Source organism: Triticum aestivum, chromosome 4D (genome assembly GCF_018294505.1).
Source record: "Triticum aestivum cultivar Chinese Spring chromosome 4D, IWGSC CS RefSeq v2.1, whole genome shotgun sequence".
In the NCBI taxonomy this organism is placed as follows: domain Eukaryota; kingdom Viridiplantae; phylum Streptophyta; class Magnoliopsida; order Poales; family Poaceae; genus Triticum; species Triticum aestivum.
In genome coordinates this window covers 12430090-12446017 of record NC_057805.1, presented here as the reverse complement: position 1 = coordinate 12446017, position 15928 = coordinate 12430090, and the positions used below count along the sequence as shown (strand labels likewise).

The 15928-nt window shown below is 50.4% G+C and overlaps 1 protein-coding gene across 4 annotated transcripts; it reads left to right on the top strand.

Annotated features, from left to right (window-relative positions):
• The first annotated feature begins 3797 nt into the window (after positions 1–3797).
• LOC123095725 (uncharacterized) lies at positions 3798–7752 on the top strand. Of its 4 annotated transcripts, XM_044517279.1 has the most exons (3): positions 3798–4373; positions 4458–4648; positions 6701–7752. In XM_044517279.1, the coding sequence occupies exons 1-3, from the start codon at positions 3813–3815 to the stop codon at positions 6852–6854; spliced, it is 906 nt and encodes a 301-aa protein (XP_044373214.1). In that variant the 5' UTR covers positions 3798–3812; the 3' UTR covers positions 6855–7752. The 4 variants fall into 4 exon arrangements, with proteins under 4 accessions (XP_044373214.1, XP_044373213.1, XP_044373215.1 ...); XM_044517278.1 differs by having other exon boundaries at positions 3798–4648; positions 6701–7524; XM_044517280.1 differs by lacking the exon at positions 6701–7752 and adding an exon at positions 5700–6054 and having other exon boundaries at positions 3798–4648.
• Positions 7753–15928: the final 8176 nt, after the last annotated feature.

The following is a 15928-nucleotide window of genomic DNA, read 5'->3' as shown; positions in this document are numbered from 1 at the left end:
GCCGACCCATCGCCTCTTAAGTAAGTTGTCCTTTGTGAGTATTACTTGCTTGTGAACAAACCACATAAAAATTTTAATCCGCAAAGGAACCTTAACCTTCCATATATGTAGTGACCTTGACACGGAGCCAGAATTAATCAGATCCGTATAAAAAGATTTCACCGTAAATATCCCATTTTTAGTTAACTTCCATTGTGTTGAGTCCGGCATGTCGGAGAGTCGAACTTCAATTAATCCCCGAACCAAGTGCATCCAGGCTGTCCATCTCTCGCCCACTAACGTACGTCTGAACTGGATGTTCAAGGGAATAGTTTGAAGGACGATACCTACGTAATCCTCCTTACGTTGCACAATATTGTAGAGGATGGGATATTGTAAGGCCAGAGGCGTCTCTTCTAACCACGTATCCTCCCAAAATCTTGTTGACATCCCGTTGCCAACCAAGAATTTGACCCTACGAAAGAAAATATCCTTCGTTCTCATAAGTCCCTTCCAGAACGGCGAATCAGTCGGTCTGATGGTAACCTGGGCTAGCGTTTTCGAGTGCAAATACTTATTGCGCAGGATTTGAGACCACATGCCCTCCGGCTCTGTCTCTAACTTGTACAACCATTTGCTCATAAGACATTTATTCTTAATTTCCAAGTTCTCAATACCGAGGCCCCCTTGGTCTTTAGGTCGACAAAGGATATCCCATCGCGCAAGACGGTATTTCCTCTTGGCCTCATCAGACTGCCAAAAGAAACGAGATCTAAAAAAATCAAGTCGCTTTCGGACCCCTTTCGGAATTTCGAAAAACGAAAGTAAAAACATTGGCATGCTAGTCAATGCTGAGTTAATCAAAACTAGCCGACCTCCGTATGACATCAGCTTGCCCTTCCAGCAACTGAGTTTTTTTTTTCAATTCGTTCGTCAATACATTTCCATTCTTTAGTCTTGACAGTTTAGTTATCTATTAGTCTTCAGACTTCCATTATATCTGTTTTAGTTTCTCTGACTGCACCTTGTGTCCGATGGTCGCCATGGCGGGATCAGAGCCTGAAAGGAAACTAACTCGATCAATGCACATGTATTGTACTAAATATAGAACTAGCCTAGCCATTATGCCATATTTTTTTTAGAAAAGGAGGAGGACCCCGGCCTCTGCATCTGGACGATGCATGCAGCTACTTTATTAATTATTCACACAAAGCTTTACAAAATCATACAACAGTAAGACTAAAGCCACCGTCTAGGCAACATCTGTCCCTACTCTTATACAGTTGATGTAGGGATGCTGATAGTCTGGGGCTAAAACCAAAAAGACCTCGCAGCTAAGCCTAACATTTAAGACCTGAGGTCCCAACCAGGACGCCTGTCGGGTATGGGGCACCCACCAGTCCGGCGCACTCCTCAACCAGGACGCCTGCCGGGTATGAGGCCGCCGCAGCCACCTGCCACCAATCCATCTTTAGTGCTGTACTGTTGCATCTACCTTGCCCAGTCTAGCTGCCGTCGACGCCAGACAACTTCGTCCACCTGCGCGAGTCCATCTCCACACATCGGAGACCAAATCGGCACTGCGCCACACCGTCAAGATCCGTCCCCATCAATGTGTAGGATGAAGCACCGCTCAACCAAAGATGCGGTCCGCTGGTCCCTCGAGCTCGTGTACACCTCCAAAAATGACGCCCCCAAGGGGGAAACGACACAAGCGCGCCGTCGTCTTCCGATCTACTAATCTAGGGTTTCCCCCGGAGGTAGTAGATAGTGGTCTGGAACTTCTCCACCACGATGCCTTCTAGAAGGGAACGACACCGAAGAGCGCCACCATTGTCGGCCTTGGCATCTAGCCAAGAGCAGGTTTTCACCCAGATCTGTTCGAAGAACTCCATCCAGCTTCCTGTGAACGGATCGCTGCCTTCTTTGCCGGAGACTAGATCTGGGCCAGGGGTCCAAGATCCGCCGTCGCCCGCCGCCACGGCCGGCCCCCACGCTGCTCTCGCAGCCGTGGTGGCACAACCTCCGCCGGAGTTCCCCGGGCCACGCATCGATGACCAGGGACACGCCAGCCACCGCCGCCGATCAGGCCAAGTCAAGCCGGCTGCAGCACCGACGCCATCGCGCCGAGCTACAACACCGTCGCTGGGCCGCACCACCGTCTCCCAGCCACCGGATCCACGCGTGCCTGCCACCAGGAGCCCCGCCGATCCCGCGTCCCCCACATGGAGGAGCCACCCCCTGCTGCTGAGATCCCGTGCTGGGGAAGGAGAGAAGAAGCCCCGCCGCCGCCAGCGCCGCGCACGGGCTTCGCCCGGCGGACGCCGTCCGGCGGCAGCGAGGAGGGGGCTGGGACGAGAAGATCTAGAGGGCCGCCGGCGGATCTGGTCTCCCATGACGCACGCGGGGAGCGCGTCGCGGGAGCGAGACGAGGCGTGGGAGTTTTCTCAGCAGTGGTTGATGCTATTGGGGCCGGCACTTGCCCTGGTCACCTCGTAACACAACATGATGAAAACAGCGGGCAATCAGTTCGTCCCAGTCGACCAGCCGCTCAGACATGCCGGGGTGCCACGCCACCACCGTGATGATCAAACTCAGAGAAGTCACCATGCATCATGCAGATGAAGACAACACAGGTTCAGTAGCTAGCAGGGTTCACCACACACAGGACACTTTACTAGTACCATCGTAGCAGTACTATCAGCTTTAGTTTTTTCAATTTTTTTGTTACTCATTCCTCAGTTTATCTGTTTTTTTCCTCAGCTCCTTTTATTTTATAATTTTATTACTTATTCAGTACCTTGGTTTAATCTGTTTCTCTTATTTTTTTTTTCATTTTTCTTCTTCTTACTCTATTATTTTGCTCCTTCCGCTCTCCGATTCAGTAGTTTTATTAGTTCTTCTTTATTTCCTTAGTTTTATCTGTTTCTTAGTTTCTCATTTTTGTTCATTTCATTTTTATTCGTTTTATCATTTCAATTATATCTGTTTTTAGTATTAGTTTTATTTTATTATTATTATCAGTTTTTTACCAGTTAAGTTTTCAGGTTTGTAGTTGATTTAATCTATGCATCAGATTTTATTATTCCTGTTTGAGTTTTGTATCATTTAGTTTTTCAGTCTGAGATGCTTGTTCAGTTGGTTATAGTTACTTTCTTTATCATTATTTCAAACCTTTCAGCTTTTTCAGTATATTTTCTTGGTGGTCAGTATATATTTTGATCTTGATTATCATTTTTAAGTTTATTTTCATCGTACCCTAATAGACCTCTCTGCTTATATCCAGAAATAAGAGAAGGATGTTCCTACAAGCCTCCTCAGAGCTCAGCGATCGTGGACCGTCGGATACGTTTGCTTGATGAGTTTTGGGCCGTCCAATCGAGCGCGTGGAAGAGTTGGGCCGTCGGATCTGGGATGGGCACTATATAAACCAGAAATAGGAGAAGGATGTTCCTACAAGCCTCCTCAGAGCTCAGCGATCGTGGGCCGTTGGATACGTTTGCTTGATGAGTTTTAGGCCGTCCAATCGAGCGCGTGGAAGAGCTGGGCCGTCGGATCTGGGATGGGCACTATAGAAATGAATTACTCGTTTCGCTCGCTCTTCCTCACTCCGTGGCTCCTGGTTGGGTCTCGCTGACTCGTGCGGCAGCCCATTTGGTAGGCCCCGCATGTCATTCTCTGTGGCTGTGGCGCGTCCCAGGTGGCCCGTCGGCACGCTCCAGCGGTAAAAGATCTCGTTGCCACCGCCGAAATTCCCCTGCCCCGCCGAGGGTAATATTGGGATTTCACGTCCTGGCCCTGTGCGTGGTTGACGCTGGTTCGTCCGTGCATCGATGAGGTGGGGGACGGCGCTTGGCTGGCCTCTTCGTGCTCCCATTCGCCCCCTTTCCTCTCGATCTCCTCTCCTCTCACCACCGACGCTCCTCTTCCTCGATCTGCCGCCATTCTTCAAGTGGCCTTCCCCTTTCTCCTCCTCTACGCCGCCGTTGCCCGTTCTCCTTCTCCCGCATCTCCTCCCCGTCGTCAGGCGCGCTGTGCCGCCATCCTTCCTCCTCCCCATCGGGGCCAGGCAGAGGAGGAGGAGCGTGGTGCGCGGACACGACGAGGAGGCAGCCGGCGTCAGCGCGCGCCGCCCGGCCAAGGTCTTTTCCTGCATGCGCGACCTCCTCGCCAAGCCCTTCCCATACGCGCGGGTCCTCGGCTCCTCGCTGCCTGGCTCTACCTCTACTGCGACCTCGTCCAAGACGCCCGCGGCGCCGCCGCCGTCCGCGCCGACGACGGCCAGATCCAACACCGTTGAGGAGACCGTCGCCATGGTGCTCCACTATGCCTCGGGGATCGACCAACCCCACGACGCCGCCGCCGTCTCCTTCGTCCAGCCGGCACGCCGCCGCCGTCTCCTTCGCCCAGCCGGCACCCCGCCGCCGTCTCCTTCGCCCAGCCTGTCGGATCTCCATCGTTCACTTCCCCGGCGTCGTCGTCGTCTTCGCGTGCACACGACAGGAGGTGTGCGACCCTCCTCTCTCGCGCACTGCGGCTGCTTCGCCCCGCCATCGTTCCTCGGGTGTGGTCGCGCCTGTCTTCCTACCGCGTCGTCGCTCCTCCTCCAGGCCGCCGACGGCACCCGTCCTCCTCCCTCATCCTCTCCAGGTGGCTGGGACGCTTTACGGTGAGCAAGCCTATCTCCCGCTTCCCTGCTACACTGTATCCATTCGAGTTGCGTATCCTAGATCGGAACAGCATGCCATTGCGTCAGAACTTCGAATTGAACTGCAGCTCGTAGATGCGAGGCTCACTCGGATGTGAAGGTGCCCCCTGCATTGGAGTCCAAGGATGTACTGTATGCGTGAGGTGTCACACGCATCCATGGTTTTCTGGGACTTGCTTATTATATTCAACAATTGCATATTTAGAGTGCGTTCGATCCTATGATGCAGCTTAACAAAGACACGTATTTGTACATGTTCAACCAGTGCCATAACTGAATGTTGAGATTGCTGATTGTACTATAAATATGAATGCATGAGAATTCATTAATGTTAGCCGATGCTGGTAAATGGTGTTGAGCCTGCAAGCTGATTTTGCCTTGGCTCAGTTACATAAAAAAAATCCTGTGTCTATTTCATATGCAGGAAGACACGTATTTGTACATGTTCAACCAGTGCCATAACTGAATGTTGAGATTGCTGATTTTACTATAAATATGAATGCATGAGAATTCATTAATGTTAGCCGATGCTGGTAAATGGTGTTGAGCCTGCAAGCTGATTTTGCCTTGGCTCAGTTACATAAAAAAAATCCTGTGTCTATTTCATATGCAGGAGCATGACACTTCACAATTGTCCATTGTTTCTATCATTCTTTTTCCATACCATTGTATTAAATCCACTTTCAGTTTAGATTATTCGATTTGGGCGAGAAGCGAGGTCGTTTGACTTGCAGCGACCTGCAATTTACTCCCTGTGGTCTGTCGTTGTCTCGTGTTTAAACTTAAAGTTCAGTCTGGTCATATGATTGGTGTATGTAGTTGTGGTGGCTTGGTTTGGTTAGAACCGTGTGATTCCTTTTGCCTCTAGAGCTAACTGAATTGTTATCTACCGGTCTAGCCCACTCGCCCGATTTCTTGGATGGATTGCAGTTTCGGGTTATGTCAAGAAATATTTAAATGGGAAACTATTTCTTTGCTACTGAGTTCTCACAGCTTACATCTCTGCTCTCAGTTTTCACTATTGAGCTTTATTTAATGGATGGAGTTGCAACGCTGAAATGAAAAAAGAAACTGAAGTAAGTAGTTCAAAGCCAGAGGAGGAAAGGTTACATTCATCACAATTTCAGAGAAACAAGCCAAAGAATATAGGTGCATCTTCCAATCAGAGCAGGCTAGGCTTCAAGAAACCTAGAAGGGTTAATATGTTTGATGAATTTAGGTGAGGAAAAATGTGTAGTCAGAAATGGGGACCTTCATGACTTTTGTGTTCTGCTCATGATCAGGTGCAGAACTTGTAATGTCTATGTTCTGTTTATGATCATTGTGCTGATCTTGACACTACTAAATTTGTAAAGTACTGTTATGTACTGTTCAGATTCAGAACTTATGCTTTTGTAATGGCTTGTTGTCTGTTCGGTTCATATATATGTACTGGCCATATATATGTGTACTGGCAAGAGTTCATTGCAAAAGTTCACTTATAAAGTTATAATTACACAAGTATAGTTCGGAATCATTACTGTACATACATTTATAATCTGTCAAAAAATTGTTACTGTACATGCATTTATAATCTGTCAAAAATCATTACGGTGCATCTCAATTCATACATTCAGTCATATGCAGATACAAGGTGGTCTCACTGTACATGTACATGCACAATCTGTCAAAATGCATATTTTCAATAATATAGTACATTTCACTTCCAATGCAACACAATTACACAAGGACAGTTGACAATATAGCTGACAAGGATAGTTCACAAACATATACTACCAGATAGCAAATTTCAGCTTCCCATCACACGATAGTTGACATACTCACATACACAAGGTAGTTCACAATCAGTACTGGTGTGCATGTCTGACATTAGATAACAGCCAATAGAGGCAACATTACATAGCTGACATTACAGCCGAGTTCAGTACTCTAAGATACATAAAACTAGAATTGCGTGGCCAATTTTTAGAATTCGCTACTGCCATCTGACATTCTACTTATATTTATGATCAGGTTTGATCTCAATGAGGTCGCCATCAAGCTCAGTCAGAACACCTCGCACGGCAGGACGCCACACCGCTCCTCGATGGCCGCCACAAGTGCGTCCGCCGTCATCAAATCGCCACCATCTCCGGCGACCGTCGCCATCAGCACGTGCCCACGGTAGTGCGCCTCCTGCACATCCATGGACGGCGTCCACGCGAGACAGGGCTCTCCCCGCCGCCACACCTCATGCGGAAATTGTCGCCCAAGCAAGCTGCGGCTCGGGCCACCGGCGGCGACAGGTGGAGGAGGCGCAACTTGGTGGCCACCGGCGATGGGAGGAGGAGGCGTGACGGTAGGTGGATAGGCGCCGAGGCTGCCGCCGTCGCCGTCGACGGAACTATCCGTCACGCTGGCGTCGCTCGATGCGGGTTAGGGGAGTGGAATGCGATTTGGGCTTCGTTTGGGGATTTTGTTTTTTTTTTTGCGGGTGTTCGTCGGGGATTTTGACCGTGAGACGACCGAATTTTCTAACTGTGGGCCCTCTACGCTGACATGGCTGATGTGGCTGACGCGGCGTACGCGAGCAATACGCGCGTACGTAGCATAGGACTGCTCGAGCGAGTTCAGGGATCGTATTGCCTTCGTATTTCTCAACTTTAGGGAGCGTATTAGATCAGCTTCAGAGTCTAGGGACTGTTTTGAACCTTGCCAGCAAGTTCAGGGATGGTTGATGCATTTTACTCGTTTGGAATTGCTGCGCTTAGCACGCGATTGAGGTTGACTACCTTAGATGCACGCACGCAGCGAGTCGTGCGTCGGCGCTGAAACAGAATAGGCTTTTTTTTAGACAAAACAGTATAGACGATTGGCTTTTTTTTTGAGAAGAATAGACGATTGGCTAGTCGGCTTCTACTAAACTGGCCGTGTTAATCTCCAATATTAGGCTGCCCAACTAGTAATGGGCTGTATTTTTTTGAGCAAATGAGTAATGGGCTGTGTATACTCCAATATGTTCTGATGGAGAAAAGTACAATTTTCCCCCTCAAATCCTCTCTAATGGATCAATATCCCCCCTCAACTTCAAAACCTAGCAGCAACTCCAACGCGCCGACTCATTTCGTCTGCGCGTGTCAGTTTGGGTCATCAGGAGCAGAAAAGTCAGCCCAACACGCCGACCCAAACGAACGTGCGTCCGTTTGACGACCCATTCCTAACCAAAATTTAGGCATCATTTGCGTCGGCGCGGACAGTCAACGCAAATGATGAAGATACAGCCCGCTTGTTGGGATGAATGCCAGCAGGGGCTTCCCAGGGATGCTTGGCAGCATAGACACTCTTTCTTCGGCATGGCCGAATCGCACAATGGTATCAACGTGCTTCAACGCTCGCCGGTGTTTGCAAGGGTTGCCGGAGGCAACTGCTCGCCGGTGAATGTTAACATCAATGACCACAACTACAACAAAGGGTACTGCCGAGCTGACGGTATCTATTCTCAGTGGACCACTATTGTGAAGACAATCCCAAACCTTGTCGGAGAGAAGAGGAGGAGATTTGCCCAATAGCAAGTGAGTGCTAGGAAGGATGTCGAGCGTGCCTTTGGTGTTCTGCAATCTCGATGGGGCATCGTTCGATATCCTACTAGAACTTGGAGCACCAAGAAGTTGTGGGAGGTGATGACTGCTTGTGTGATCATGCATAATATGATTGTAGAGGATGAGCGTCCGGAATGTATCTACGATCAAGTGTTTCAGTTCCAGGGTGACAATGTTATGCCTAAGCATGGAGGTGGAGCGGCAATGTTTGCACAGTTCATCCAATTTCATCATCAAATGCATGATTGAGAAACTCACATTCAGTTGCAAGATGACTTGGTTGAGTATATGTGGGCTCATGTTGGCAACTATAGATGTGTTTTTTTTAAACGTATTTCAGATAATATAATTTTTATTCGGCTTATAAACTACTCCCTTCGTTCCTAAATATTTGTTTTTCTAGATATTTCAACAAGTGACTACATACGAAGCGCAAAATGAGTGAATCTACACTCTACAATATGTCTATATACATTCGTATGTGGTAGTCCATTTGAAGTCTTTAAAAAGACAAATATCTAGGAATGGAGGGAGTACGATATATTTATTTGAAGGAATCCAGTAACTCCCGAACGTTCGGATTTTGAGCATTTCGTCCCGAACGTTTTTACATGGCAACTTTAGTTCATAGGGGATGGCAACTTCGTCCTTTTTCTTTTTTTGTCAGAAAATTGCCATGTTTTCGTAATCTCACGCAAACTAAACTTGCCATCTAAACCCGTTCGGGTTGCCATACTTAACTCCCGAACGTTTGGGAGTTATCATTACCGTATTTGAATTGTGGAACTATGCTATATTTGCGTGCTTACGAAACTATGCAAAATGTGTGTATGTTGGTTGAAAAACGACGGCAAATCATCCAAGCGGGTAAATATGGGTCAACGGCCCAAACCAAAAACAAAGCGGACACTGAGGAGGTGGTCGACCCAAACAGACAAAAAACAGATAAAGCGCGTCCGTCTGGGCCGCGTTGGAGTTGCTCCGAACTTTCTAAAACCGTATAAATCTCACCCTACGTGGGTTTTTTTTTTAATTCCACCCTACGTGGTTTTGGAGAGAATTGAAAGTGGTTTTGCTTCGATTTTCTCTCTCTTCACTTGCCACGTCGATAGTCTACGCACCGGACGTTGGAGGCCGCGCGGTTGACGCCTTGCCGCGGGTTGACTCCATTGGCGAAGGCGAGCACGTCGCCACTCGCGCGCTCCATGGCCAGGCTCGGCCAGGCGCTCAACTTGGACGAGCTGCGTACTGTGACGCGGGACAGGGGCGGGGACGCGGATGGGGATGGTGTGAGCTTTGGTTAGTTCGATGTTGTGGCGCGGACTCCGGCCGGCTGGCCGGCACGCTGTGGCGCGGTACGGCGCGCTTATTGCCGGCCGCGGCCATCGCCCTGTCTGCAGCGGTCCTCTGCTTCAGCCGCGTCAACCCCGTGGGGCTGCTCGCCGCGTCCGCGCGCGCTGCAGTTCGTCCAGCCGCGTCGACTGCACGCCCGCCTCTTCGCCGTCCGCGGCACTACTGCGTCCGCCACTCGAGCCGCCGGCCGGAATTTGCGATATTCGCTGCCACAGTCTGAGGTCGTGCTCCTCCGGGACTCAGGGGCGGATCCACCACAGGTCATGGGTGTACAGATGTACACCCAAAAACTCGTGCAAACAAAAATATAGCTATACATATGACCAAAAAAAAAAGACTACTAGCGTCCATGTATGAGACTACGCAGCAGCCTACCTAGCCAACAGGCCAATAGCTTAGTTGGCAGCAGCCCTGGAGAAGCAACCAGTCACTTGTGCGCAGAGCTCAGTGCCCTCACGCATCGAAAGACTAGTCGCCTCTTTCAGTACAAAAACTCATTCAGTCCATTGCTAAAAAAAACTCATTCAGTCCAAATCAGCCGCCAGTTGGCGCCTGAGAGGCTGAGGCGGATGACCACGGCGGTGCTCGGTGCGGCTGTACCGATGGAGAGCTCGACCAAGCTGCCGACACTGGATGGGATGGATCCCCCATGTTCAAGCCGTACAGTACGGCAGTGCCATGTCCGCCGCCGTTGGTGCCAATACTGCACTAACAGGTGACGGGTCATCCGGTGGGGATGAGCGGCGCGAGGGCCGCCGTCAAGATTGTTGACGCCGGGCACGTCTCGGTCTTGTTCCAACTGCCAACAATCTCAATCCTAAGCCTAAGGTGAATCCCATACAGAGTTCCAATATGAAATTGCATTCGCTGATATGGATTTAGAGAGTCACTGTCCTGATCTAATCTAATTTGATTGATTTCATTATCAATAAAAACAGTAAAAAAATTGAAGACTAGGCTGAAACAGGAACAAAAGTCGGTTTTGGCTGGAATTTTTTTTTTAACACCCAAAGTTGAATTCCTGGATCCGCCACTGCCGGGACTGGGAGGTGCTCGTACTGCACTGCCCCGGCGCGGCCGCAAAAGACGCCGACGGGGACGCGATATGACCGTTCGGCCGGGGGGCGTCGTCGGCGCGCGCGCTCGGGAAGCTGTCGGCGTTCGGGCGCCACGCGTACTCCTGAGCGCAGGCAGAGGTGCTCCGCGTGCCGCGTCTCGTGGTCTCCTCCCTGACCTCATCGTCGAAGGTTGGTTAGTACGAACTGCCACTCGTGGCAGCCGGTCATCAGAGATTTTGAGGTGGAGCGGACGGCCGACAAGGTCTACGCCAAGGCGGCCGCGAAGCTCTTCGAGCTTGACCCGGATGGGATGGTGCGGACGCCGAACTGTTCGAGCACTTGTCAGCGGCCCCGTAGCGCAGATCCCGAGGAGATGACCGCCGCCCCTCCGATCTCCTCGGCCTGCGGCACCGCCGGTTCTCCATGAGCGCTCCGGGGCCTCGTCTTCGAGCCCCACAGCGAGCACTGACGCCTCGTCCGCTGGCTCTGCTCCCCAACGGAGGCCGCGCTGGAGCTGGTTCACCGGCCAGAACCCGTCGGAGAGGAGGAGGCTCGTGTGTGTGGGGGGGGGGGTGGGGGGGACCTCTCGGGCACCTCGTCATGCGGCATGGGGCTCACCGGCCAGACCCCGTCGGCGAAGAGGACGGTTGGTGGGGGAGACTCCTCGTGGTCGCCGTGCGGGCGTCGCCAAGGTGTCTCCTCATCGGAGTTGACTTTTATATGTCCAGTCAGCATCAAAAGCTCAAAACTACCTCAAATCATGTTCGATACCACGTTGGGTCCTGATTGATCCGGTATGACAGATTTGAGGAGGGTGATTAATCCGATTTTAGACTTGAGGGTGGATTTGATCCAATTAGAAGGATGATGAGCTGGCCATGCATTGTACACCCAAACCTTAGTGGGGCCTAGCCCCTGCTCGTCCCCCACTAACAATTTTGGTCTTTAAAGGTCATTCCCAACACTGGCCCGTCTCAACTGTCCGTCTGCTCATAGGGGTGTCATTCCACGGACAAGGCTGCATCCGACGTTGCCCGCATACATTGTGAACCACATTCGAACTAACCGGACGTAATTCATGCAAACCGCGGATTTTCATATAAAAACCAGAAGAAACTCATACAAACACAGCAGATTTTCATATAAATCGGACGAAATTCATTACATTTCGAATATACTTCAACTAAAAGCGGTGCTCGTCCGACCCTGGAGGTATAATGTCAGACATGCTCCTATTCTAAACGTAATCTAAATGATCGCCGACGCTCATTCCCCGTGTCCGGCCATGAGCCCCGAGAACTGAAACTCCGGCTCTTGCCTTCACCTTCTCCAGTTCCGCCTCGGCGCTCTCCCGCTCTGCCTCTGCAGCATCTGCCACCGGAGCTTGAGCGGCTAATCGGCCGGCGACTTTGAGCTCGCCAAGCTTGGCTTCAGCGGGAGGGAAAGAGCGGTGGCCTTCTTGGGACCCGAGCGACAACGACCTACCATGCACTACTCTTCTCCGCTGTAGGCGGCGCAAGTGGACGTCTCGGCATCGTGCTCGTGGCGGCAAGGCACGGCCATGGACGGGTCGGCTTCGTCATCCCTCTTGCAAAACACCTCGCCCGCCGCCTCGTCGAACAATTTGAAGTCGGCTTCTAACTCTGCCTGACGCTAGATGTACCGCCAGCGGTCGTAACGGATTTGGCGGGTGGAGCGATAGGACTCGAGCAGCCATCCTGCTCAGCCACGTCCACGCCCGGCGCGAGGGCCGTGCGGGCGGCAAGTTGCTCCTCCGCGCGTCGGTTCTCGTCGAGGAGGTGGAGGATGTAGGCCTGGTCGACTGCGCCTGCCGGAACTTGGCCTCCCACTGTTGGAAATATGCCCTAGAGGCAATAATAAAAGGTTATTATTATATTTCTTTGTTCATGATAATCGTCTATTATTCATGCTATAATTGTATTGTCCGGAAATCGTAATACATGTGTGAATACATAGACCACAACGTGTCCCTAGTAAGCCTCTAGTTGACTAGCTCGTTGATCAACAGATAGTCATGGTTTCCTGACTATGGACATTGGATGTCATTGATAACGGGATCACATCATTAGGAGAATGATGTGATGGACAAGACCCAATCCTAAGCATAGCATAAAAGATCGTGTAGTTTCGTTTGCTAGAGCTTTTCCAATGTCAAGTATCTTTTCCTTAGACCATGAGATCGTGCAACTCCCGGATACCGTAGGAGTGCTTTGGGTGTGCCAAACGTCACAACGTAACTGGATGACTATAAAGGTGCATTACGGGTATCTCCGAAAGTGTCTCTTGGGTTGGCACGGATCGAGACTGGGATTTGTCACTCCGTGTGACGGAGAGGTATCTCTGGGCCCACTCGGTAATGCATCATCATAATGAGCTCAATGTGACTAAGGCGTTAGTCACGGGATCATGCATTGCGGTACGAGTAAAGAGACTTGCCGGTAACGAGATTGAACAAGGTATTGGGATACCGACGATCGAATCTCGGGCAAGTAACATACCGATTGACAAAGGGAATTGCATACGGATTGATTGAATCCTCGACACCGTGGTTCATCCGATGAGATCATCGTGGAACATGTGGGAGCCAACATGGGTATCCAGATCCCGCTGTTGGTTATTGACCGGAGAGGCGTCTCGATCATGTCTGCATGTCTCCCGAACCCGTAGGGTCTACACACTTAAGGTTCGGTGACGCTAGGGTTGTAGAGATATATGTATGTGGAAACCCGAAAGTTGTTCGGAGTCCCGGATGAGATCCCGGACGTCACGAGAGGTTCCTGAATGGTCCGGAGGTGAAGAATTATATATAGGAAGTCAAGTTTCGGCCACCGGGAAAGTTTCGGGGGTTACCGGTATTGTACCGGGACCAACGGAAGGGTCCCGGGGGTCCACCGGGTGGGGCCACCTATCCCGGAGGGCCCCGTGGGCTGAAAGTGGAAGGGAACCAGCCCTTAGTGGGCTGGGGCGCCCCCCTTGGGCCTCCCCCCATGCGCCTAGGGTTGGGAACCCTAGGGGGGAGCTTCCCCCTTGCCTTGGGGGGCAAGGCACCCCTTCCCCCCCACTTGGCCGCCGCCCCCCTTGGAGATCTGATCTCCCAAGGGCTGGCGCCCCCCTCCCCAGGGGTCCTATAAATAGTGGGGGGAGGGAGGGCAGCAAACTACAGCCTTGGGCGCCTCCCTTCTCCCCTGCAACACCTCTCTCTCTCTCGCAGAAGCTCGGCGAAGCCCTGCCGGAGACCCGCTACATCCACCACCACGCCGTCGTGCTGTTGGATCTCCATCAACCTCTCCTTCCCCCTTGCTGGATCAAGAAGGAGGAGACGTCGCTGCACCGTACGTGTGTTGAACGCGGAGGTGCCGTCCGTTCGGCACTCGGTCATCGGTGATTTGGATCACGGCGAGTACGACTCCGTCATCCACGTTCATTGGAACGCTTCCGCTCGCGATCTACAAGGGTATGTAGATGCACTCTCTTCCCCTCGTTGCTAGTACACTCCATAGATGCATCTTGGTGAGCGTAGGAAAATTTAAATTATGCTACGATTCCCAACAGTGGCATCATGAGCCAGGTCTATGCGTAGTTACTATGCACGAGTAGAACACAAAGTAGTTGTGGGCGTTGAGTTTGCCAATTCTTCTTGCCGCTACTAGTCTTTTCTTGTTTCGGCGGCATTGTAGGATGAAGCGGCCCGGACCGACCTTACACGTACACTTACGTGAGACAGGTTCCACCGACTGACATGCACTAGATGCATAAGGTGGCTGTCTCTCCTACTTTAGTCGGAACGGATTCGATGAAAAGGGTCCTTATGAAGGGTAAATAGAAATTGGCAAATCACGTTGTGGTCATACGTAGGTAAGAAACGTTCTTGCTAGAAACCTACAAACCACGTAAAAACTTGCAACAACAATTAGAGGACGTCTAACTTGTTTTTGCAGCAAGTGGTATGTGATGTTATATGGCCAGAAGATGTGATGAATGATATATGTGATGTATGAGATTGATCATATTCTTGTAATAGGAATCACGACCTTCATGTCGATGAGTATGACAACCGGCAGGAGCCATAGGAGTTGTCTTTATTATTTTGTATGACCTGCGTGTCATTGAATAACGCCATGTAAATTACTTTACTTTGTTGCTAAACGCGTTAGCCATAGAAGTAGAAGTAATCGTTGGCGTGACGACTTCATGAAGACACAATGATGGAGATCATGGTGTCATGCCGGTGACGAAGATGATCATGGTGCCCCGAAGATGGAGATCAAAGGAGCATGATGATATTGGCCATATCATGTCACTATTTGATTGCATGTGATGTTTATCATGTTTTTGCATCTTACTTGCTTAGAACGACGGTAGCAAGTAGGATGATCCCTTATAATAATTTCAAGAAAGTGTTCACCCTAACTGTGCACCGTTGCGAAGGTTCGTTGTTTCGAAGCACCACGTGATGATCGGGTGTGATAGATTCTAACGTTCGAATCCAACGGGTGTTGACGAGCCTAGCATGTACAGACATGGCCTCGGAACACACGCAATACACTTAGGTTGACTTGACGAGCCTAGCATGTACAGACATGGCCTCGGAACACGGAGGACCAAAAGGTCGAGCATGAGTCGTATAGAAGATACGATCAACATGGAGATGTTCACCGATCTTGACTAGTCCGTCTCACGTGATGATCGGACACGGCCTAGTTAAACTCGGATCATGTTTCACTTAGATGACGAGAGGGATGTCTATCTGAGTGGGAGTTCATTAAATAATTTGATTAGATGAACTCAATTATCATGAACTTAGTCTAAAATCTTTACACTATGTCTTGTAGATCAAATGGCCAACGTTGTCCTCAATTTCAACGCGTTCCTAGAGAAAACCAAGCTGAAAGATGATGGCAGCAACTATACGGACTGGGTCCGGAACCTGAGGCTCATCCTCATAGTAGCCAAGAAAGATTATGTCTTAGAAGCACCGCTAGGTGATGCACCACTCCCACAGAACCAAGACGTTATGAACGCTTGGCAATCACGTGCTGATGATTACTCCCTCGTTCAGTGCGGCATGCTTTACAACTTAGAGCCGGGTCTCCAAAAGCGTTTTGAGAAACATGGAGCATATGAGATGTTCGAGGAGCTGAAACTGGTTTTTCAAGCTCATGTCCGGGTCGAGAGATATGATGTCTCCGACAAGTTCTTCAGCTGTAAAATGGAGGAGAACAGTTCTGTTA